Source organism: Hyaena hyaena, unplaced genomic scaffold, assembly GCF_003009895.1.
Source record: "Hyaena hyaena isolate Hyena2069 unplaced genomic scaffold, ASM300989v1 scaffold_209, whole genome shotgun sequence".
Classification (NCBI taxonomy): Eukaryota; Metazoa; Chordata; class Mammalia; order Carnivora; family Hyaenidae; genus Hyaena; species Hyaena hyaena.
In genome coordinates, this window is record NW_024080844.1 from 183,896 (window position 1) to 209,164 (window position 25,269).

Sequence of the window (25,269 nt, forward strand, 5' to 3'; positions counted from 1 at the left end):
ACATAAGTATTTAATTTTGATGAATTCCATTTCATTAATTTTTTAAATGATTTAAACTCTTGCTGTGTTATAGAAATGTTTGCCTGCTCCAAATGGTGAAAAATATTCTGTTTTCTTTTATATTTAATAGTTTTAGCTTATATAGTTAGGCCTATAATCCATTTCAAATTATTCCAGTTATGGAATGAATATGTCAAGAGGATAAATGGTACAGCATAGGGAATACAGTCAATAGTATTATAATAGTGCTATATGATGATTGATGGTACATAACTTGTGATAAGCATATATATACTTGTGATAAGCACAGCATAACACACAGACTTATTGAATCATGTTGTATACCTGAGACTAATGTAACTGTGAGTCAATTGTACTTCAATTAAAAAAATAAATTCATACATATATGTTCAATTAACTTTCAAAAAAGCTGTCAATGGGAAAGTTCACCTTTTAAACAAATGCTGCTTGGTATAAGTATATAACCCCAACATTTACTTTAAAATCTAAACAAAAATTAACTTTGTCAAATTTCTCTGATAAAAACCACCTATCATAGGATACAGTAATATGCATAGAATAGATGTTTTAGGACAGATGAAGAGTCTACAATTAACTGAAGTATGTATAAATTAAAACTTGCTAGAGACTTAAATGAGAAGAATATGGCAGTCAGAATGTCGATCTTAAAGGTCCTCCAGATCCATTTTTGATATTAACAAAAGTGTTCCAGAATATCGTTTGTCAGATAATGTATTTGTTCCATCTGTTTTGTGATAACCAGAGGGAATGGAAAAGTAAAAGTTATTTCAAGACAGGGATCAGTAAATTAAGACCTGTGAATCAATTCTGACCCATTACTCAGTTTTGTATAGCCCACAAGCTAAGAATAGTTTTATATTTAGTTTTATATTTTTAAAGTACTAAATGAAAAATAAAGAATAAATTTTGTGATGGGTAACTATGTGAAATTCAGATTTCAGTGTCCGTAAATAAAGTTTATTGGTACATTGACACTCTCCTGAACTAAAATTAATAGGTGTTTTGATTTTCCCAATACACACGTTAAAAAAATTATTTCCCTAACTCTAACATAAAGGAAAATAAAAGAATAATTTAAAATAATATATATATATCTTAATATGTAAATTCTTTGCATTAGGCAATATAATGAATAGTCAGATACTTGAACCTACTTATAATGAGTAAATTTGGAACATTTGGTGAATATTAGAAATGCAAGACTAGTTTGTCTTTATGTATAATGGAACTCATTTCTATGTTCAGATAGTTATAGGGTTTTCACTTGCAAAAGGACGAGAGGTATAAATATCTTTGACAAAATATTCTAAGAGAATCAGTATGATCAATCAATAGGACTGGAAGAAGGAGGGCAAAAATAACTTTGTCCTTTACTCAGAGTAGAGACTTAATAGATTGATTGACTCCTTTCTTTCTATAGCAGTTCAGAAAAGTCATAAAAATAGCCACTAGACAGAAATACTACAGTTCTCATTTATGAGAATAACAGAAAGCAGAAAAATCAGATGGTCAAAGATTGTTTTTAATTGAAAATACATCTAAAACAATATATACCACAAAATAAAATAACAGATACAATAGCCAACATATGTGATTGATTAAATATGATAAGCCTCCCATCAGAAGGGAAATATCTTCACATTAGATCACAATATAAAGAATAAATCTGTGCTCTATATAAGAGTTCCTGTGTTTTGGAGCTGTGAATATTGAAAATAAGGTTTAATTCAGGCTAGAGATCATTAAACCTCAATCTCTTTGTCTCTCTCAGTCTCTGTGAGACACACACACACACACACACCCACACCCACACCCACACCCACACCCTTCCTAATGATCAGAATTTAGTCCATGATGAAGTTTAAGTAGTTATAAATATCTTTATAGATTGGAAAATCCCTCTGTTAACTACAAGAGAAAATAAATACATTAGTTGAGTGAGACTTTAAATTAGATTAGATCTTAGTCCATGACAGATTAAGTGGAGCAAAAAAATACAGCAACTATAGCAGCCTTAAATAACATTACTAGCAAGTTAGAACACATATGCCAACATGTATAAAGAATGTAACTTCTTTTAAACTGTCATTTGAATATCAGAAAATGTACAGAATCTAAATCATACATAATATCTCAAATTATAGAAAATTAAAAAAAATTCTCTGATCACTATACAGTAAGACCAGGCACATATAACAAAATTAGAAAACAGGAAAAACCTACCACATGGAAATTTAAAAGCTAATTTGGCAGGTGCCTGGGTGGCCCAGTTGGTTAAGCATCTGGCTCAGGTCATGATCTCACAGTTGATGAGTTCAAGCCCCGCATGGACTCTCTGCTGTCAGGGCAGAGCTCACTCTGGATCCCCTGTTCCCCACCTTTCTGTGTACCTCCCGTACACTTGTGTTATCATTTTCTCTCTCTCTCTCTCTCTCTCTCAGTAAATAAACATTTAAAACGAAACCTAATTTTGCAACCCTAGGGTCAAAGTGGAAATGAAACCACTTTGATGAAACTTCTATATATTAGAACTTATGGGACACAGCTAAAAGTGCTCAAAATAAAATTCCTTGTTTTAAGTACTTAACTGATAAGGAAGCTGTGAAAATAACTTAAGACCCTAAGTTAGAAAAAGAATAAAATAAACTTAAAGAAAATAGAAGGAAAAAAGAATGATTATTAAAGACAGAATTATTCCATTGATGAGCTTCTCAGAACAAACAAAAGATGCAGATAGTTAGCCCAGTCAGGTACAACTAGGAGAAACCATAAATACGTAGAATAAAAAATGAAACTGAGAAAATAATTACAGGTACACTGGTAGGGGGGAAAAAAAAGAGTAAACTACCTTGTTCATGTTTATTGTAAATAAACTTGGAGTCTTGGATGATAAGAATTATTTTCTAGGAAATATAAATGATTTGAACTGATTCTAGAAGACACCAAAAAATCTACTCAGCATAATTACAGTGGGGAAAAATAGGGAGAGTTCTCAAACAGAAAATAATGAACCTAACTGGAAAATTTGAAGATCTGAAAGAATTTTAAAATACTGCTGAGGAAACAAAATTTGAGTAAAGGAAAGACATAGATGCCTAGATGGAAAGACTGTGTATCACAAGAATATCACTTTTCCCTGAACTAATATATAAATTCGACCTGATTGCAAAGAAAATACCATCAGGGTACATTAGAAATAAGTTGGTGCTAAACTTTAAGAATAATATAGTTGCAAAATACCTAGGCACATTCTGAAGGAAGAGATTAGTGAAAAAGCACTCATTTCTACAAGATGTCACAACTTGTTATGATGAATCAGTAATTAAAAAATTTCTTATATAGTTTTATTTATTTTTGAGACTGAGAGAGAGCATGAGTGGGGAAAGGGCATAGAGAGAGAGAGGATCTGAAGCAGGCTCCAGGCTCTGAGCTGTCAGCATAGAGCCTGATGTGGGGCTTGAACCCATAAGCCATGAGACCATGACCTGAGCTGAAGACAGAGGCTCAACCAACTGAATCACCCTTTATTTTTTTTAAATAAAAACAATTTTTATTTTGGGCTCTCGCATTGGGCTCTGTGCTGACAGCTCAGAACCTGATGTGGGGCTTGAACCTACGAGATCATGACCTGAGCCGAAGTCAGATGGTTAACCGACTGAGCCACCCAGGTGCCCCATGATGAATCAGTAATTAAAACCTGTACAAATAAAGAATAGATGATGTCTATAATTATTTCAGATTCTTGTAAGAAGTTCATATATATCATATAAGCTGCATTTCTAGTAAATGGGGAAAAGAGATTATTCAGTAAATGGGGCAACTAGGTAATGGTCTGGAAAATGTAAGTTTATATCTTTTCTGTCATATTTTAAAATAAGTTCCAGTTGGAATGAATATCTGAATGGAACGAAGGTGGAACTTGGTAAGCATTAGAAAAAATAAGTATTAGGATATAAGTTTTAAAAATACCTTATAGAAAAAAAGTCAAGCAGAAGGAGAGAGTGGAGAGCTACAATTTGAAACAGATTAGACAAATGACCTTTGTGATAAGCTAACATTTGAGTCAACACCTGAGGGTAGCGAGGGTGTAAGCCATACATATGTTTGGGAGGAGAGCATTTCCAGGTTCAGGTACCATCGGATGCATTGCGCCCTGTGGTGGGAATAGGTTTGGAATTTCTTAGGTTTACCATGAGGCCAGTATAAGTGGAGGAAAGAGGAGGGGGAGGAGACAAATCTTTCATGCTTTGTAATCAATTTGCCTTTCTTTATGAGGTTGGGTAGGAAACCATTAAAAGATTTTGAACCAAAGTTGTGATGATTTGACTGTTTGAAGATGGACTATAAGGGCCAAGTATGGAAACAGGGATATCCATAGGGAGTCTATTATAATAAGACAGACATGAGATAATGGTAGCTTGGATGAGAGTGGTGGCAGTGTGCTATTGACAAGTGGTTAGCCTCTGTTCTCTATTTTGAAGGTTGAACTGAAAGAGTTGCTGTTAATTAATGAAAGGGATGGGTTTAGCTATTAAGATGCGGAAGCTACTTGGTGGGGAATTCAGAAACTCAGTTTAGGACAGATTAAGATACCTGTTAGATTAAAATTGAAGCTGGCGAAGTAGGCATGAACCAATAGTGCAGAGAGAGGTCTGGCATGTAAGATAAACATTTGAATCATCATCAGTGTATAGATTGAAAGTCATGAGCCTAGATGAAGACCATGTAGATAGAAAGAAGTGATAGAAGGAAACTTGTACTCCAGGCTACTTGAACGTGAAAGTGGAGACGGCTGAAGGAAGAAACAGTGAGTGCAGTCTGTGATGGTGTGGCCAGTGAGGTATGAGAAGAATCAACTCTGTTGAGGAGGGAGATTTCTTTTAAGTCAGCTGTTGCTGATATTCAAGATAAGAATTCAGAGGGGACTATTAGCTTTATCAAACTGATGGTCATTGTTGACCTTGACACAGCATTTCTAGTGCTGAAGATGAAAGCTTGGTTCCAGTAGTTTAAAGAGCATGGGAGGAGAAGAATTGGCACCAGTGAGTATGGATAACTTTGCACAGTTTTGCTATCGGAAAGTAAAGAAATAGGGTGGTAGCTAAAATGGAATAAAGATTATAAGAGATGTTTTGTTTCTGTTTTACTTGAAGAAAACATTGAAAGGCTTAAGGGAAAGAGATAGGAGAGTGGAAAATTAATGATTGAAGAGAGAAGAGGAGAATTGAGAAAGCAATTCCAGATTACGGGTGAGATGAGGTCTAGTACACAAGTAGATGCATTGGTCAGGTGTAGGAGTTTTGATCCTTCCTCAAAGTGAATGGAGAGGTGGCAGAGTGTATCAGAATGTATATGCTGGTAAATGGGGGATGTGGTGGTGGGAGCCTTTGGAAATTATCTTCTTAATCTTTTATATTTTCGCTAAACTGCAGAATGAAACGATCTGAGAGTGACTTTATGAGGAAGGAGATGGAAGAAATTTGTGAAGAATGAAGAAATTATGTACTTTTTTTTACCCAAATGGAAGAATATGTGTACAAGGGAAATTTACCACAAAACTAGGCAGTGTTAAGGCCTCACTTGAAGATAGTGATGATGAATTTAAAATGAGACTGGAGAATATGATTGTATATACTTTTCTCTCACCATATTCTTCTGTGCCAGTTCACGTGTAGAGTGGGTAGAGAGTTAGATTTAACTAGTTAGAGTTTTGCCAAGGAAGTTAGATACAAGAAATAAAAATTAAAAGCAGTGAACGAATGCTGTTGTATATGAGGGAGTTCTTCTAATTATTGACCATGGAATTTATGATGGGTAAAGAAGAAACTGAATATATAAGGGGATGGAGTGATGGTGATACTAAAATCAGTGAAGTTTTAGGTCCCCTTGGGCTTGAAGGTTTGAAGGATTTTTGGACATAAAGGGTCATCTAGCAAGAATGAAGGTGGTTATTAGAAAGCCATATGTCATAGAGTAAAACTGAGATTATGGAGGGAATGAAATTCTTAGTAATGAAAAAGTCTAGGGTATGATTCTGGTTGTGTGGAATGTTAGCAGAATGAACGATCTTTGGAGAAGGAAAGTCAAGAAAATGATAGATGAGGTTGTTCAAGTTAATCATCTGCATGATAATTGAGAAGTAGGACAGAAGCTGGGGTGCCTTGGTGGCTCAGTTGGTTAAGTGTCTGCCTCTTGATTTTGGCTCAGGTCATGATCTCACAGTTCATGGGATTGAGCCCCGCATTGGGCTCTGCACTGACAGCGCAGAGCCTGCTTGGGATCCCCTCTTTCAGCCCCTCCCCTGCTCTCATGCTTGTAGGAGTGGGCTCTCTTTCTCTCTCTCAAAATATATTAATAAACATCAGGGGCACCTGGGTGGGTCAGTTGATTGGTTACGCATCTGACTTAGGCTCAGGCCATGATCTCACAGTTTGTGAGTTCGAGCCCTGCATCAGGCTCTGTGCTGACAGCTCAGAGCCTGGAGCCTGCTTCAGATTCTGTCCCTCCCCCCCTCCCCCCGCCCCTGCCTCTCCCATGCGCATGCTCTGTTTCTGTTTCTCAATAATAAATAAATGTTAAAAAAAATTTTTTTAAATATATAAATAAATATTAAAAAAAAAAAAACAGGGCAAGAGTAGATTTGGAGAGAGTGATAATAAGCTAGAAGTTAACATTTCCAGGAACTCTTGCATTGGTATGACGACGGGGGTGGAGTTATAGAAGTTACAGGAGATTTGGAGCTGGGAGAGAGTGAAAATGGCTGGAAGAAGCTATGTGTAGCATGGAGAACACAAGACTTCATTTCCAGAACTACTTGAACCTTGGAATGTGAGAGGACTTCAAGGAAAGCAGCGTTTTTCAAAGAGCCAGATTCAGTTAGATTAAGAAGGTAAAAGGAACATTTAGAAAAGAAGCTGAGATTATTAAGTGGTATTATCTGCATTGAGAGAGGTTTAGCTTTACTTAAATGTATTAAAATGCATGTAGGGGCACCTGGGTGGCTCAGTCGGTTGAGCATCCGACTTCGGCTTATGATTTCCTAGTTTTTGAGTTTGAGCCCCATGTTGGGCTCTGTGCTGACGGCTCAGAGCCTGGAGCCTGCTTTGAATTTTGTGCCACCTTCTCTCTCTCTGCCCCTACCACTGCTCTTGCTCTCTCTCTCTCTCTCTCTCTCTTAAAAATAAATAAACATTAAAAAACATAAAATGCATGTGACTTTTGATCTAGCACTTCATATTCTAGGTAAATTTAATGATATTCTTGTATGTATGAAAGAAGAACACACACAGGGTATTTTTTGCAGCATTACTTAACACTGAAAGATTAGAAAGAAGTTGGTAAACTGATTAATTTATGATGCATACATATGTTTGAATTATGTACAACCACTGGGGGAAAATGAGGATGCCTTAATATGTACTGATATGAAAAGATTATCAAGATACCGTGAAGGGGTCAAGGGTGTAAGTCATTATGTGTGATTTCATCCCATGTGTTTAATTAATAAAAATAGGGATACACAATTGCTTGTTCATGCACAGGGTAATGCTAATAGGGCACATAGACTGAAATTATTGGCTGCCTCCAGGGAGGGTGGTTGGGTGCTTATTTGGCAAGATTCAGAGGTAAACTCTGGTTTTCTTTGTGCGTGTTTTGAACCATTGCCTGTATATGTTTTTTTTGTTTTTGTTTTTTGTTTTGTTTTGTTTTTAAGTTTTAAGAAGGGATTCAGGCCTGTTTGTAGTGATCTTCAGTAATAATTGGGAGTATGGATTTTACATGATAGTAAATAAGGAGAATTATGTGATCAGAGCTCTGTTTTTGAAAATTTACCTTTTTGGGGCACCTGGGTGGCTCAGTTGGTTAAGCGTCTGACTTCCGCTCTGGTCATGATCTCACGGTTCGTGGGTTCTAGCCCCGCATCGGGCTCTGTGCTGACAGCCAGTTCACAGCCTGGAGCCTATTTCGGATTCTGTGTCTCCCTCTCTGACCCTCCCCTGCTCATGCTGTCTCTCTCTCTCTGTCTCTCTCTCTCTCTCTCTCTCTCTGTCTCTCTCTCTCTCTCTCTCTCAGAAATAAATAAAACATAAAAAAAAAAGAAAATTTACCTCTTTATCAGTTCTTCGGTTGCATTAGAAAACAGGAAAGGCAGGAGTAGCAGACTCTGTATAGAAGCTATTGTACTAGCCCAGGTTAATGTTAATGCGTGCCTAATTCATATTTCTGTGAATTTCTCAAATGTTGTGTTCTGGTTTTTAAATATTCTGTTCCATCAGCTAGGTCAGCATTTGGCAGATAACAGGCATGCTGGGGGTAGGGGCCGCTTGGGTGGCTCAGTCAGTTAAGCACCCAACTTTTGCTTTTTAGCTCGTTATGATCTCACAGTTTGTGAGTTCGAGCCCTAGGTCAGGCTCTGCACCAACAGCACAGAGCCTACTTGGGATTCTCTGTTTCCCTTTTCCTCTCTGCCCTGCCCTTGCTTGCCACATCCTTGCTTGCGCGTGTGCGCTCGCTCTCTCTCTCTCTCTCTCTCTCTCATAAGTAAGTAAATAAACTTAAAAAAATACAACAGGCATGCTGGATATATGATGGGGAGACTATTCATGCATCATCCACTTTCTTCCAGTAGGCCTTAGTGGTTAGTGACTCCTGGATTTCTGTAGCACCTTTCATCCTTATCATTTGGCATTTGCTGATATTGTATTATAATCTTTCCCAGTAATTATAAGTCCTGTGAGACTACCTTACTCTTTTTATGGATGAATATATCATTTGTTACTATCATGTATATAATATAGTATGTGTAATTATGTTATTATTGTTTATTTTGCCTTTGTATATGTTCTTTGAAGGCCAGTGTTTGTGTTCTCATTAAAATGGAAGTTTTGCGTAGTGACTGAGAGCATAGACTCTGGAACCAGATTGCTTGAATTTGAATTATCTAGTGAAGTTTGGGCAAATTATTTAACATCAATATAACTTAGTTTCCTTATGTATACATTGGGAATTTGAAGAGTAAATATATTTTATGTGAAGTGCTTAATGCAGTGCTTTATACATAGTGAGTATTATGTATGGTATGGAAGGTTTAGCTATTATTATTGATTGATTTGATTTAGGAGAAAGTCAGTTGATTAACATCAGTTCTTATTTACTTTACCTGTGTTGTATTCTTTAAAGATCTGCCTATTTCTTTTCATTAAAATGGCCAGTTTTTTTGTTTCCCTCAAATAATAGCAGCCTCCATCTCTTGAGGCACACTTTCATGGTGATGAATTAGACCTCTAACAACTGTGTTCACTTTACATTTTCTTTTGATAACTCGGATTCTAGTGTTAGGGATATTAATCCACTTTGTTACTATTTGGTTTATAATTGTAACAACACTATGACACAGTGGGAGCACTGAAACAATTCCCTTCATGGGGATATTGCCATCTTTGCATTGTTTTGTGCCCCCCCTCTACTAGAGGTATGTGTTAATCAGCTGTCCTGAGCCTTGTGTTGCCTAGAGGCTCAATCACTTGACTGATGGCCCTTTTGACAAACTATTGCTGGTTTCCTACAACTGAATTAACATTTTACATTTGTTTACATAAATCACTTTTTAAAACTGTTGAAACAATTGTTTCAAGTATGAAGGAAAAAGACAGTTTATTTCCATATTGAAAATAAGTCCCCATTAATATTTTTCAAAGCAAATGTTCGTGTATTTTGAAATTTTCAAAAGTTCTGTGAAACTGAATTTATCATTGCGCTTGCTTTAAGATTTACTGGGGATAGGGTGCCAGGGTGGCTAGGTCGCTTAAGTGTCCAACTGTTGATTTCCGCTCAGGTCACGGTCTCACAGTTTGTTAAGTTTTGTATAACAAGCAAAACTTAATACAAAAATTTTTGAATTCAATTGCACAAGCAGGTATATTTCAATGACTTACTTTTCATTTTGTTTTTGTTTCAGTTTAGTCACTGTTTATTATTTTTGTTTGCGTTATCAGACTTATTAATAAAGCAGCTGAAATACTGTATTGTGAAATAAGCCATCCATTTGGAGTAGCTCTGAAAAGCTGTCTGTACCTGGAAACTACATTGTTCATTGATATGTTTTTAGAATCTAATTATGTTTGTTTGGGATCAGATATGATTAAATCTATTAAAGATTGGGAATAAGTGATTCAGTGTTTGGAAGTACCTAAATCCTGAGTCTTAGTAATGTGGAAATACTTTTTTGTGTGTGTGTGTGTTTTTAAAGGTAGCGTTTGTCTTCCTTTCCCTATTATCAATATTTACTAGAGGCACCTGGGTGGCTCAGTCTGTCTCTGACTTTTGGTTTCTGGTCAGGTCATGATCTCCCAGTTAGTGGAATTGAGCCTGTGTCGGACTTTGCGCTGGCAGCACAGAGCCTGCTTGGGATTCTCTCTGTCCCTCCCTTTGCCCCTTCCCCACTTGCTCACTCCCTCTCTCTCTCAAAACAAAACAATGTAAAAAAATTTACTAAAGATAATATTTTTTTTAACTTTTTGATCAGCATTTCTATTAGAATTTTGTTTTTAAATTATAAGAAAATCTCAGTATCCCAGAATATTAAAAAAATTTTGTATAGATCCTTGATATCCCAATATTTAAAAACAAAACATAGCAGAATATAAGAAAAAAACAATAAAGTCAGAAAATAAAGTTAATTTTTTTAGTATGAGAAGTAAGAATTAGCTAATGCAGCTAAATAATGGCCTTTGTTGAAAAAAGAGGTGTTTTGAATAACAGTAGCAACAGAAGAAATAATAGACTTATTAACTTATTTACATCATCAAATCAATTCTTTTGACAGTATTTTTATTTATATGACAGTTTTCTCCCTGCAGTGTCTTTGGACTGTTATTGTAATAATCTAGTGTTGAAATTTAGTTTTTCTTAAAAACTAATAGTTTGGAAATGGCCTATTATTTTTTTCTGATACAGCACTGGAATGCTGTTGATTTATTTAGCCATGTCTGTTTGTAGATGTAGTAAAAGTATTTAGGGATAATTTAACTAGTTCTTCCTTGGGGTCTCACCCATACCCAACCTATTAAGTTAAGGATGGGATTTTAGTTCTGATAACTGTTCTTTGCCAGACACAATAATATTTCTCCTTCAGTGGCATTAGGCTGTGGGTATAAATTGAGTCAGGATAGATGAATAGTTGCATCGATACAGTTATGCTGCATTAGAATCCATAGTGCAGATGACTGCTGAGCCAGCAATTTGGTTTCAGTTGTACAAATAAATACATTGCAGTGCCACATAGTCATATTTTATTGGAGGGAGTATTTGCTGATTTGTGCTATAGTCAGTGACATTGAATGAAATTATTTTAAATGCTAAAAAATAAAGGATTTAAAGGTATATTGAAAAGTGAGCATCTCAGAGTTCTCAGAGTGTTTTGTGTGAAATATTCTGTGTTCCTATTTCTTTTATTCGTCATCCTTAGCTTAACAAGCTTTTTACTAAATTGTTAGCTAATCATTAACTGTCCTGTTGTAACAGGATATCACAGGTAACCCAGAAAGAAAAGTATGCCATGTTGGTATTTATATGCATTTTATGACTACTTGATATATGCAACGTATTAGCATATTGTCTTATCCATTTACTAGCTGATTAACTTAAGGCAAATTGCTTCCCCTCTGACTCTTCGTTTTCTCATGTGTAAAATGTGGACAAAGATAATACCTATCTCATAGGGTTATTATGGGGATTACATGAGTTAATATGTGCAGTAGTTATGCTTAGCAGTCAGTGAATATTAGCTATTATTATTGTGTACTTAATTGTAGATCAGTGAGAATTCTTGTGTATTCTTTGGCCTTATAGCTAATCTTATAGAAAAGATGCTTAACTCTTTGAGAAATAATGGATGTGATGATTCATTTCACATTAGGTTATTTAAGTTTCTTGCTGGTCGTATAACACCTTTGTTGAGGTTCCAAGTTAGGTTCTATTAAGGTGAATAAGGTCTGCTTTTCTTTGAAGTATCTTATTTTGGAGCTTGTATAGAATGTCAGTAAGAGAGGAGTGAATTCCCTAAGGAATTCTAAGAAAAGGGAGATTTTTAGTTTTTCCTTGTTTGTGGCATAAGAAATCTATATTGGGGGCTCATAAATCAGATCATCTTTGGGAGATTAGAAATGGATTGGGGGAACATAATGATAATTTAATGATTCCATTTTTTTATACCTTTGTCATCACCCTTTAATTGCTTCTATAATTCAGTTTGTGTACTAATTTATTTATTAAAGTAACATTAAACACTGAAATTCTGTCATCCTCACAAAGTGGCAGAAGGGAAATAGTTAGAATTAATAAAAAGATTAATTGGTAATTCTCTTTTGACATATTTTTTAATATACCAAACCATTAAATCTTTTGTCACTACTTTTATAATGTAACTTGTTAGTCTTTACAGTTGGGTAAGCTGTAATACGGTTACTAAAGCTGCACTGAAAAACATGTCACGTGTTTAGGAATAAAAGAACAGTCTATATAAGCAAAATTGTGTAGCTATGCACAGCTCCCTACCACTTGTAATTTGATATGTCTTGGATATGTCTATCTGCACATAGGGCCTACTCCAATTTGAGGGCACTTCAAGTAGATCTCTTATTCTTGTAGACAGAATGACTTTAGAAATAGAAAAAACTCTGAACTGTTGTCATTGTAAATGTCACAGGGATAGGCAAATAGTCTTCCTGACCAAATATATACTTGCTTCCATAGTATTGAATTTGACCGAGATTGTGACTATTTTGCAATTGCTGGTGTTACAAAGAAGATTAAAGTCTACGAATATGGCACAGTCATTCAGGATGCCGTGGATATTCATTACCCTGAAAATGAGATGACCTGCAATTCCAAAATCAGGTACTAAGATTATTGTTTTGGGACACAATATAGCATGTGTATAACAATTAGTATCTATAATTAGTATGAGTTTGTTGTTTTACCTTTTGGTGAGACTCCTTATACAGCCTTTTTATGTTTCATATGGTAAGAGTTAGAGTTCATAATGAGTGCATTTCAAACCTGGAATACTGTTAAAAATGTAGGAAACTGGGAATTACTTCAGATCTGCCCCCCCCCGCCCCCCCCCCCCCCAATCTCAAAGGAATCTTAGAATCTGGATTTTTAAAATAACCTTCCTAAGCAATTCTCACAGGCACTGGCTTCAAATGGAATGATACACGGAAAGCATCTAATAATAAATTTATTTAGAACTTTGAACATTTTCTGATTATATTTTACCTGAGTGAATTACATATGTAGTATGTATGTGTATATATGCTCATTTTGTTAATGTTAATAATATAGCACGTATTACAGTATTTATGTAATGTATGTGTTCTAGCTTTCCTTTTCATCTCCTAATTCATTCCTAAAAATGGTAGACTGATAACTTGTGAGCCTGCTCATTTATCAGTGGCACTCGTCATCGAGAATCTGTTATAGTTATGTTATCCTAAGTGGAAAGAAAATAGAAGGAATAAGACATAACTTTATTGAATTCTTATGTGGCAAGCATTTTCCTAAGTGCTTTATCTTAAGTAGACTTAACTGTGAGATATTGCCCCATTTTATATACAAGGAAGCTGAAGTACAGACAGGTTGATTAACTTGCATAAGATCACACAGCTAGTCTCTGGAGGAGGAAGGATTCAAACAGGTAGTTTCTTCACCTTGTAGTGCCACTTATTTATGAAAGGGAGGCTGTAATAGTAATACCTGTTTTATAGGATTATGCTTTAAATAAATCCACACAGTGCACTTAGCACACTACTTGGCCGTTATCAAGATTCCTGTAAGTGTCACTGTAATGAAATGTGGATTAGAGGGTTTACCTTTTATAAACAAGCTTCCTAAGTGATTCTCTCTCAGGCACTGGCTTAAAATCAGATCATACAAGGAACACATCTAATAATAAATTTACTTAGAACTTTGCACATTTTCCAGTTATCATTTTACCTGTTTTACCTGAGTAAATTATGTATGTAATAATATGGTGATACTTTATGGCATGTTGGAGTAAATGGAAGAAACTCTTCAAGGCTGGAAGCTATGAGCTAAGAACTGAACAGATCAGTGTGTAAGCACAAGTGAAGCAATTTGGAACACACAGGTTGTGAAAGTGAACTAAACTACCCCAAACCACAACTGTTAAGTGACAGATCTAGAATTTGAGCTCAGGTCTGTCTAACTCTAAAATTTAGCTCTTTTCTGTTTCAGATTCTGGTTCTCCCTCTCTCTCTGCCCCTCCCCCGCTCATGGTCTGTCTCTCTCTCTCTCTCAAAAATAAATAAACTATAAAAAAATTTTTTTTAAACAAAAAAAAAAATAAAAAAAATTTAGCTCTTTTAGGTCTCCATATAATTTCTCCCAGAAATCCAGTAAGTATATATGTAAACATGCAAATGAACTCTTATAGTTTCTGAAATTTAGCATGAATGTAACCAGTAGAGAACAAAAGACTTTGTTATTTTCATGTGCTTTGAAATAATCTAGGTTAATTGCTTTCAAAGAGGCTTTTTCCTTAATATACATTAGCTTTTATCATATGCTTCCTTCTCATATGTGTCTCACCAAAAGCATACATTTTTAGATGCATTCTCAGTTTTAGATCATTTATAATAGCTGAAATCGTAAATGTTAAAAGCTTAATTCCAACTGTTAAAATTCTTTTAATTGGAATTTCAGTCATAAGCTTATAGATGTGAATACAGAAACCCAATTCAAATTAGTTTATGAGTTTATATGATTCAGCACAACTTGATAAAGAGGCCTGTACAATTTGATTAAGTTTCTGTGTTTCGGCTCTGGCGTGCTTTGTGCCGTGTTGGCTTTCTGTTTTTACTCCTACTAGATACGCTCTACTCATGTATGAAAGATGGCCGGTGGCAACTTTAGGCTTATGTCCATCTTTGGGCTAGCGATCAGTGTGCATGGATAGTGGTAAGCGTCGTGACTTGGTAGTTCAATAGAAAATAGAAAAATCAAATATATATTTGATATATTTTTCCCCAAATGTGTTGTGGGCAGATTAAGGATTATGAAGTCATGTAGACCATTTAAAAAGGGATCTCATCTTTCTGAACACATCAGAATTCTTTGTATTCGTTGTTATTTATTTTTACATGAAGTAAGGCTTAACTATCTTCCTTTCTTTCTTTCAGTTGTATCAGTTGGAGCAGCTACCACAAGAACCTGTTAGCCAGCAGTGATTATGAAGGCACCGTCATCCTGTGGGACGGATTCACAGGACAGAGATCAAAGGTCTATCAGGTAAATAAGGATACTAGTCACTTGTTCTAAGAATCACATTTTTACTTGCTTAATAGTTGGAGGCGTTTATGCGCTTTATCTTTACAAATTTAAAGCCACTGTTTAGCTTTTTACAAATACCTATATGATACCAAATACTGCTTTTTGGAAGCCTCTCTTCAGACTTGTTTTACATTTATAGAATGTGTCAAGTGAATTTCCAAAAGCAATAAAATATGTATATGTAAAAAGTTTGGGAACTACTTTGCATCTCATTTGTTTTCATAGCCTGTTTTCTCTCCCTCCCACCAGAGCAATAAATTGGTATCAAGCTTTTTGCTGTATCTATTTTAACATCTATATTCTGTCTGAGACTACTTTGTCTTCCTTCTGTATCCAGGAACACGAGAAAAGGTGTTGGAGTGTTGACTTTAATTTGATGGATCCTAAACTCTTGGCTTCAGGTTCTGATGATGCAAAAGGTACAGTCTGAATCTCCTCTCCTCCCGTCCCTCACTTTCATACACCCAGCTTAATCCCTTTTACTGCCGAGATACAGATATTTATTAAAACTTGTAGCAATCCTTTGTGATTTTTATTCTAAAAATAATCTAAGCACAAAAATCTGTCTTTTGGAGTGAAAGAAAAATGAATATACTGTACCTTCATTACAATAATGTTTTCTGGATTCATGTCACATGGTGACATTTTTATAACCAATATCTTTATATATACCATCAAATTGAACTTTTTTGCTGAAACATTTAGACATGTCTCTGAAGTTATATTAAATTTCTATTGTATGCTGAAGTTTTTTAATGAAGTATATCATATTTCAAAGAAAAGTTCTCCATTTTTTTCCTGCCAATTTAATTGACCTCTTCTGCTTTTTCTTGAATATCAATCTTTACTATTCATTTTTTTCAGTTATTCTTAATGTTTTGTTTTGGCCTGGTTCTTCTTACCATTAGATTTATAAAGCCCCATTAACAGATTTTTTTAACCTTATAGTTAATAGCCTTAATTTTTTTGTCCTCCTTTTTTGCATGTAACTTCCAAATGAGTGATTAGATAGCAGAGATTGCTCTAGTGTTGAAAAGTATATTTCATAATCATGGTGCCTGCCCTATTAAAAGGGAAATGAACATGACTGGATTTCCCCGCCAAAGTTCAGAAAGTAACAGGTTGTTTACCCTTAGTATGCATAGATTGGAATGCCTTCCTTTTTGATCGTTTTAAGAAACGATCCTTGAATTTCTAAATTATTTAGAGCATCATATGACAGTTGATTGTTGTATGTTGGAATACAGAGTTTCACTAATTAATGTTAATTGTTCTTTTTTTATTAAAATTTTAAAATATTTATTTTTGAGAGAGAGATTGAGGTGGGGGCAGAGAGAGGGACACAAAATCCGAGGCAGGCTGTCAGCACAGAGCCTGATGCGGTTCTCAAACTCACGAACCATGAGATCATGGCCTGAGCCAAAGTTGGATGCTCAAGCAACTGAGCCAACCAAGCACCCCTAAATGGTCTTTTTCATAGTATATTGAAGATAGCCTTTATTGAGTTGAATACTTGTATTTTTGTACTGAACAGTAATATTTATTCAGAGGTCTTGACTGGTCAGAGTCTTTCTCTGAAAAGTAGAAGCCATTTTAAACAATTTAAGTAGGAAAGGATTAAAAAATTTTTTTAATGATTATTTTTGAGAGAGAGAGCAAGAGCGAGCTGGGAAGGGGCAAAGAGAGAGGGAGACACAGAATCTGAAGCAGGTTCCAGGTTCTGAGCTGTCAGCACAGGAGCCTGACATGGGGCTCAAACTCAAAAACTGAGATCATGACCTGAGCTGAAGTTGGATGCCCAACTGATTGAGCCACCCAGGCGCCCCACTAGGAAAGTTATTTATTCATGTTAAATTGTATTAAAATATACATAACATGAAATTAAGCATTTTAACTATTTTTAAGTGTACTGTTCAGTGTCATTAGCTCATAGAACTTTTGTCATATCATGAAGCTGAGACTCTCTACCCATTAAATATAGCTTCCCATTTCCCTTTTACCCAGCCCCTGGCAGTCACCTTTCTACTTTCTGTCTCTATCAATTTGACTGCTCATAACTCCATTTTCTGAGTGGAATCATGCAGTATTTGTCTGTTTGTGACTGGCGTATTTCACTTAGCATAAAGTTGTCAAGGTTCATATGTGTTGTAGCATGTGTCAGAATTTGTTTTTAATTTTTTAATTTTAATTTTCTTCCCAATTTACCATATAGTGCAAGAGTAGATTCCAGTGATTCATCCCCTATGTATAATACCCAGTGTTTATCCCAACAAGTGTCCTCCTTGATGCCCCTTACCCATTTAGCCCACCCCCCCAGCAATCCTCAGTTTGTTCTCTGTATTTAAGAGTCTCTTATGTTTTGTCCCCCTCCTTGTTTTTATATTATTTTTGCTTCCCTTCCCTTATGTTCATCTGTTTTGTATCTTAAAGTTCTCATATGAGTGAAGTCCTATGATACTTGTCTTTCTCTGACTAATTTCAATTCGCATAATAGCCTCTAGTTCCATCCACATAGTTGCAAATGACACAATTTCTTTTACAAGGCTGAATTATAATGTATTCTATGAAGGTATCACATTTTGTTTAACTATTCAGTTCGATGGACAGACATTTGGGTTTCCTCTGCCTTTTAGGCTATTATGAATAATGCTGCTATGAACATGAGTTCATACCTTTCTTTCATTTTTTTTTTTTTTAATGTTTTTTATTTATTTCTGAGATAGAGAGTGTGAGCAGGGGAGGGTCAGAGAGAGAGGGAGACACAGAATCCAAAACAGGCTCCAGGCTCTGAGCTAGCTGTCAGCACAGAGCCCAATGCAGGGCTCGAACCCACGAACCATGAGATCATGACCTGAGCCGAAGTTAGACGCTTAACCGGCTGAGCCACCTGGGCACCCCGACAAACTACTTTCTATGTCCTATTTTTAGTTCTTCTGGGTATATACTCAGAAATGCAATTTCTGGATCATATGGTACTTACTTGTTTAATTTTTTGAGGAAGCATCATTTTGTTTTCCATAGTGTCTGTACCATTTTACCTTTCCACCAGCAGTGCCTAACTTATGCAGTTTCTCCATATCCTCACCAACACCTCTTGTTTCCTTCCTCCCTAGTAATGATTTTAATGGGTGTGAAGTGGTATCTTACTGTGGTTTTCCTTTGCATTGCCCTAATGATAGTGATGTTGAGTGTCTTTTCATGTGCTTATTGGCCATCTGTAAATCTTCTTTGGAGAAATGTTTATTCAAGCCCTATGTCCATTTTTTAATTATGTTGTTTTTTGCTGTTGTTGAATTGTAGGTGTTCTCTGGATAGTATGGATATATATTTTAACACTTTATTTTGGGGCACCTGGGTGGCTCAGTTGGTTAAGCATCCGACTTCGGCTCAGGGTCATGATCTTGCGGTCCGTGACTTCGAGCTCTGCATCGGACTCTGTGCTGACAGCTAGCTTGGAGCCTGGAGCCTGCTTTGGATTCTGTGTCTTCCTCTCTCTCAGCCCCTCCCCTGCTCATGCTCTTTCTCTCTCTTGTCTCTCAAAAGTAAATAAAGGTTAAAAAAAATTTTTATAAAAAAACTATCTCCTACTACTTAAAAAATAACTGTTTATGTATTTTGAGAGAGACCGAGAAAGGGAGAAGACAGAGAATGCCTGTGGGCAGGTAGTTGTGAGGGGTAGAGGAAGAATTCTAATCAGGCTGTACACCATCAGCACAGCGCCCAACATGGGGGCTGAAGCTCACGAACTGTGAGATCATGATGTGAGGTGAAATTAAGAGTTAGACGCTTATTAGCTTTATTGATTGTTTCCTTTACTATGCAGAAGCTTTTTATCTTGATTAGGTCCCAAAAGTTCATTTTTGCTCTTGATTCCCTTGCCTTTGGGGATGTGTCAAGTAAGAAATTGCTGCAACTGACTGAATGGGAAAAGACAGTTGCAAATGACATATCAGATAAAGGGCTAGTATCCAGAATCTACAAGGAACTCCCCAAACTCCACACCCAAAAAACAAATAATCCAGTGAAGAAATGGGCAGAAGACATGAACACACGTCTCCAAAGAGGACATCCAGAAGGCAAACAGACACATGAAATGATGCTCAGCATCCCTCCTCATCAGGGAAATACAGATCAAAACCACACTGAGATACCACCTCATGCCGGTCAGAGTGGTGAAAATGAACAAATCAGGAGACACTAGATGCTGGCGAGGATGTGGAGAAACGGGCATCTTCCTACACTGTTGGTGGGAATGTAAACTGGTACAGCCCCTCTGGAAGACAGTGTGGAGGTTCCTCAAAAAATTAACAGTAGGACTCCCCTATGACCCAGCAATAGCACGGCTAGGAATTTACCCAAGGGATACAGGAGTGCTGATGCATAGGGGCACATGTACACCAGTGTTCATAGCAGCACTCTCTATACTAGTCAAAACATGGAAAGAGCCTAAGTGTCCATCAGCTGATGAATGGATCAAAAAGATGTGGTTTATCTATACAATGGAATACTACATGGCAGTGAGAAAGAATGAAATCTGGCCATTTATAGCAACATGGATGGAGCTCAAGGGTGTTATGCTGAGCGAAATAAGCCAAGCAGAGAAGGACAGATACCATATGTTTGCACGTATAGGTGGATTAGGAGGATCTTAATGGAGGACCATGGGGGAGGGAAGGGGGAAAAATAGTTGGGGAGAGGGTGGGAGCAAACCATGAGAGACTCTTGAATGCTGAGAACAAACTGAGGGCTGATGGGGGTGGGGGAGAAGGGAAGGGGGGTGATGGGCCTGGAGGAGGGCACTTGTGGGGATGAGGACTGGGTATTACATGGAAACCAACTTGGCAATAAACTATTTAAGGGAAAAAAAAAGTTAGACACTTAGCCACCTGAGCCACCCAGGCACCCCTGTATAATCTGGATATTAATCCTCATGAGATACGTGATTTGTTGATAGTGTGCTTTGATGCACAGAAGTCTCTCATATTGATGAAGTCGAAATTACCTAATTTTGTTTATGTTGCCTGTGTCTCATATCCAAGGAGTCATTGCCAAATGTAATGAAGGTTTTGCCCTTGGTTTTCTTCTGAGAGTTTTATAATTTTAGTTCTTACATGTCTTTGATCCATTTTGAGTTGATTTTTGTATATGGTGTAAAGTAAGGGTCTGACTTCATTCTTTTATATATGGAAATCCATTTTTCCTAGTACCACTTATTGAAAAGATTATTCTTCCATCATTGAAAGGTCTAGGCACCTTTCTAAAGGTCAAAAATCATTTGATCGTATCTTCAAAAGTTTATTTCTAGAGTCTTTTCTGTTGCTTGGTCTGTTTGTCTGCCATACTGTTTTGATTACTGTAGCTTTGTTTGTAATCAGGAAGTGTGAGTACTCTATCTGTTTTCTTCTATTTCAAGATTGTTTTAGCTATTTAAGTTCAATGAAGATCCCATATGAATTTTAGGGTGGATTTTATTTTATTATTTCTTTTCTTCTGCTTTCTTTCGTTTTAGTTTGTTCTTTTTCTAGTTTCCTAAGTTGGAAGCTTGGATTATTGATTATAGATCTTTTTTCTTTGGTAATATGCATTTAATGTTATAAATGTCCCTGTTTAAGTGCTTGCATCTCACAAGTTTTGATAACTTTTACTTTAATTTTCATTTATTTCAAAATATATAACTTTTTTGAGATTTCTTATTTCATTTATGTATTATTTAGAAGTGTGTTGTTTAGGGGCGCCTGGGTGGCTCAGTTGGTTGGGCTTCCAACTTCGGCTGAGGTCATGATCTCGCAGGTCATGAGTTCCGGCTCCATGTTGGACTTGCTGCTGTGCACACAGAGCCCACTTCAAATCCTTTGTCCTCCCCTCTCTCTGACCCTCCTCTGCTCACTTGATCTCTCAAAAATAAATAAACATTTTTTAAAAAGTGTGTTGTTTAATCTCTAGGCATTTTGGAATTTTCTAGCTATCTTTCTGTTATTGGCTTCTGGTTTAATTCCATTGTGGTCTAATAGATACATTATTCAATTTCTGTTTTAAGTTTGTTAAGGTATGTTCATAGCCCCAATTGTGGTCTGTCTTGCTGAATGTCTCATGTGAATTTGAGAAGAATGTATACTCTTATTAGATAGTTCATTTTTATTCATTTGAATGATGGCATTTTGAATTCAGCTATTCTACTGATTTCTTACTGCTGGTTCTTTCCATTTCTAATAGAAGGGTATGTATTTTTTAAGATTCTACATTGATTTATGTGTTTCTTTTTTTCCCTATAACCCATTGTCTTGATTTGTAGCTTTGTAGAAACTCTTGAAGTTAAGTAGTCTTCCATCTTATTTTTGAAAATGGTTTTAGCTCTTTACATTTTCTGCTCTTTCATATACATTTTAGAATCTGGTTTGCCAGTACCAATGGAAAATCCTGTTGGGAGTATTGAATCTGTAGATCATTTTGGGGAAAAATTAATATCTTAATATACTCAGACTTCCATTCCATGAACATGGTTTATCTTTCCAATTTTAGACTTAAAAATTTTTTTTCACAGTTTTATAATTTTCAGCATACAAACCCTGCACAATATTATAACTAAATAGTTTAGTGCCATTAAAAATGATGTTTAAAACACATTAGTATTCATTCATTGTTTACTAGTTTACCAAAAAATAATTGATTTTTAAATACAAATTTTATTTCAATAAACTTGCCAAAGTCTCTATTTTTAAGAGATTATGTCTGGAGATTCCTTGGGACTGTCATGTCAGCAAACAGTTGTAGAGGCCACTTGTAGGCAACAGACTTGAGCAATGGAAACTTGAATAATGTAAAAGGGCCCACAGTGACTGCTGCGCTGAATGCAAACAGGCTTATTAGGCAGTCCACCTCAAAATGGCCATAAGCTCTAATTGACCAATGGACTACATACAGTCAGGCACAGTTACCAAAAAAGGAAAATGCTGTATGTTCTAATACCTCCTCACTGCCCCCAGAATTACAACCCCCACCCCCCACCCCGCCTTCAGGTAGATAGTCTCTCATTTGCTGTCCTGCCTGCGGCTTCCTTGCAATGAAGCCTCTTTTTTATTCGGCCTTGGGTGAACTCTTTCACTGTTTGTGCCACTGACCTCCACCTGATTAGGTTGCCTCACAAGAGCCACTAATGCTTTTTTGTTTCCAAAGTGTGTCCATTTCTTTTTTCTTTCTTTCCTACGTTTCCCTTGCTTTATTGTACTTGCAAGAATTTTCAGAATGTTGGTGTAAAGAGTGGTGACAGCAAACATAGAGAATGCTTATAGTCTTTCAACATTAATAGGATATTATTAGGTTAGGGTTTTATTGGACATGTTTTGTCAGGTTAAGGAAGTTCTCTTCCCTGTTTGCCAAGAATATTTATCATGAATGGATGTTGAAGTTTGTCATGATTTTTCTGTATCTCTTGAGATGATTATGTTGTTCTCCTCCTCCTCTTCCTCCTCCTCCTCTTCCTTTTTTTGTTAATATCCTGAGCTTTAATGATCTATTTTCATATCTTGAAGTAGTCTTATATTCCCAGAACAAACCACATTTTGGCCATGATGTATTATCTATTTTCTGTATTGCTATGTTTGATTTGCTAAATTTATTTTTTTGAAGATTCTTGCATCTATATTCATGAGAAGTATTGGCCTTTATTTTTCTATTCTTGTAATGTTTTTTTTGTGGCTTTTGTGTCAGGATAATACTGGTCTTATAAAATGATTTCTCATGTTTTGCGGGAGGTATAGATGGAAGTGATTGTTTAGAATTACCATTGTTTGGTTCATAAGTCTTTCGTATAATTTGTTGTTGAAGCTTTCTGGGCCTGGAGTTTTCTTTATTTGAAGGTTTTATAAGATATATATTTAAAAAAATTTTTTTAATGTTTATTTACTTTTGAGAGAGAGAGAGAGAGAGAGAATGAGAGAATGAATTGGGGTGGGGCAGAGAGAGAGAGAGGGAGATAACAGAATCTGAAGCAAGCACCAGGCTCGAACCCACAATCCGTAAGATCGTGACCTGAGCCAAAGTCAGATGCTTAACCAGATGAGCCACCCAGGTGCCCCTGTTTGAAGGTTTCAGTAAGAATTTATTTTTTTTAAATAAAGATGTAGTTGACATACCATGTTACACTAGTTTCAGGTGTACAACATACTGATTCAATAAGTCTATGTTCTGTTGTGCTCACCACAAAGGTAGCTACTATTGTTATGCAATGCTGTTACCGTACCATTGACTGTCCCCTGTGGTATACCTTTTATCTCTGTGACATAAGAATTTATTTCTTTAGTAGATGTAGGATTATTCAGTTCGTCTTGTTTCTTCTTGAATGAGCGTTGGTAGTTTATATCTTTTTGGAATTGGTATTTTGTGTTCTCTCTGGTCTATTATATATGTAGGTCAGTGTGGCATCAAGTTTGTCAGTTTTAATGATCTTTTTCAAATATCTAACTTTTGATTTTATTGATTTTTTTCTTTTTCTAGCTTTAGTTTCATTTGATGTTTGTTCATTAACTTTTAAAATTTGCTTTGAGTGTGACTTCCTTTTTTTACTGTTTTGCTAAGTTTGAGGTTTATGTCATTATTTGAGCCTTTTTATCTTTTCTAATATAAATATTTACTGGTATATATTTCCCTTTAAGTACTACTACAGCTGATCCCTCAAATTTTCATATTATGTATCTGCTTATTCATTTATTTTTTTTTAATGTTTTATTTCTGAGAGGGAGAGAGAGAGAGAAAGTGTGAGCAGGGGAGGGTCAGAGAGAGAGGGAAACACAAAATCTGAAGCAGGCTCCAGGCTCTGAGCTAGCTGTCAGTACAGAGCCTGACGTGGGGCTCGAGCCAATGAACCGTGAGATTATGACCTGAGCTGAAGTTGGACGCTCAGCCGACTGAGTCGCCCAGGCGCCCCTATTCATTCACTTTTAAAAGTACATCTAATTTCTTTTGTGATTCTCATGTTTAGCTAAGAATTATTTTTAAATGTGTTCTACCATTTTCAACTTTGCTTAAAGTTTTCAGAAATCTTTTGGTTTTGATTTATAGGTTAATTCTAGTAAGAACATATTTTATATAACTTTAATTCTTTTGAATTTGTTATGATTTCTTTTATGGTCTAGAATATGATTTGCCTTGGTAAATATCCAAGTGCATTAAAAAGAATTAGTATTCTCCAGTGGAGTGTTCTGCAATGTCAATTAAGTCAAGCTTGTTGATAGTGGGGTTTTTTTTGGTTTTCTATATTTTTGCTGTGTGTGTGTGTGTGTGTGTGTGTGTGTGTGTGTTCTGTCTCCTTGTTCTGTTGATTATTAAGAATATTAAAATCTGGGGGGACCTGGGTGGCTCAGTTGGTTGAGTGTGTGACTTCAGCTCAGGTCACGATCTCATGGATTGTGGGTTTGGGCCACACATTGGTATCGCTGCTGAGAGCACAGAGTCTGCTTTGGATCCTCTGCCCCCTTCTCTGTCTCCCCTCCTCTGCTTGTACTCTCCCTTAAAAATAAATAAAAATATTTAGAGGTTTCTAGATGGGTCAATTAGCCAGTGTCCAATATCAGCTCAGGCCATGATCTCACAGTGAAATTTATGGGTTTGAGCCCCCATGTCTGGCTCTGTGCTGACAGCTCAGAGCCTGGAGCCCGCTTCCAGTTCTGTGTCTCCTTTTCTGTCTCCTCCTGCCCCTCTCTTGCTCATTCATTTTTTTTCTTTCTCTCTCATAAATAAACATTAAAAATATTAAAAATAAATAAAAATATTAAAAAATGTTGAAATCTGATATTATTTCTTCTTTCAGTTATGGAAGGCTATTGTTTTGCCTCTTTTTTTGTTGTTTTGATTTTTTGAAGTGGTATTGTTAGGGTTCTC

At 36.1% G+C, this 25,269-nt stretch overlaps 1 protein-coding gene across 3 annotated transcripts in view; it reads left to right on the plus strand.

Moving 5' to 3' along the window:
- The window catches only part of COP1 (COP1 E3 ubiquitin ligase), a 226,234-nt gene that overhangs the window by 107,088 nt on the left and 93,877 nt on the right, over positions 1-25,269 (plus strand). For all 3 annotated transcript variants that reach the window (XM_039242351.1, XM_039242352.1, XM_039242353.1), the window contains exons 12-14: positions 12,796-12,939; positions 15,243-15,351; positions 15,731-15,812. In XM_039242351.1, coding sequence (XP_039098282.1) covers positions 12,796-12,939; positions 15,243-15,351; positions 15,731-15,812 — 335 coding nt within the window. The remainder of the gene's footprint in view (positions 1-12,795; positions 12,940-15,242; positions 15,352-15,730; positions 15,813-25,269) is intronic.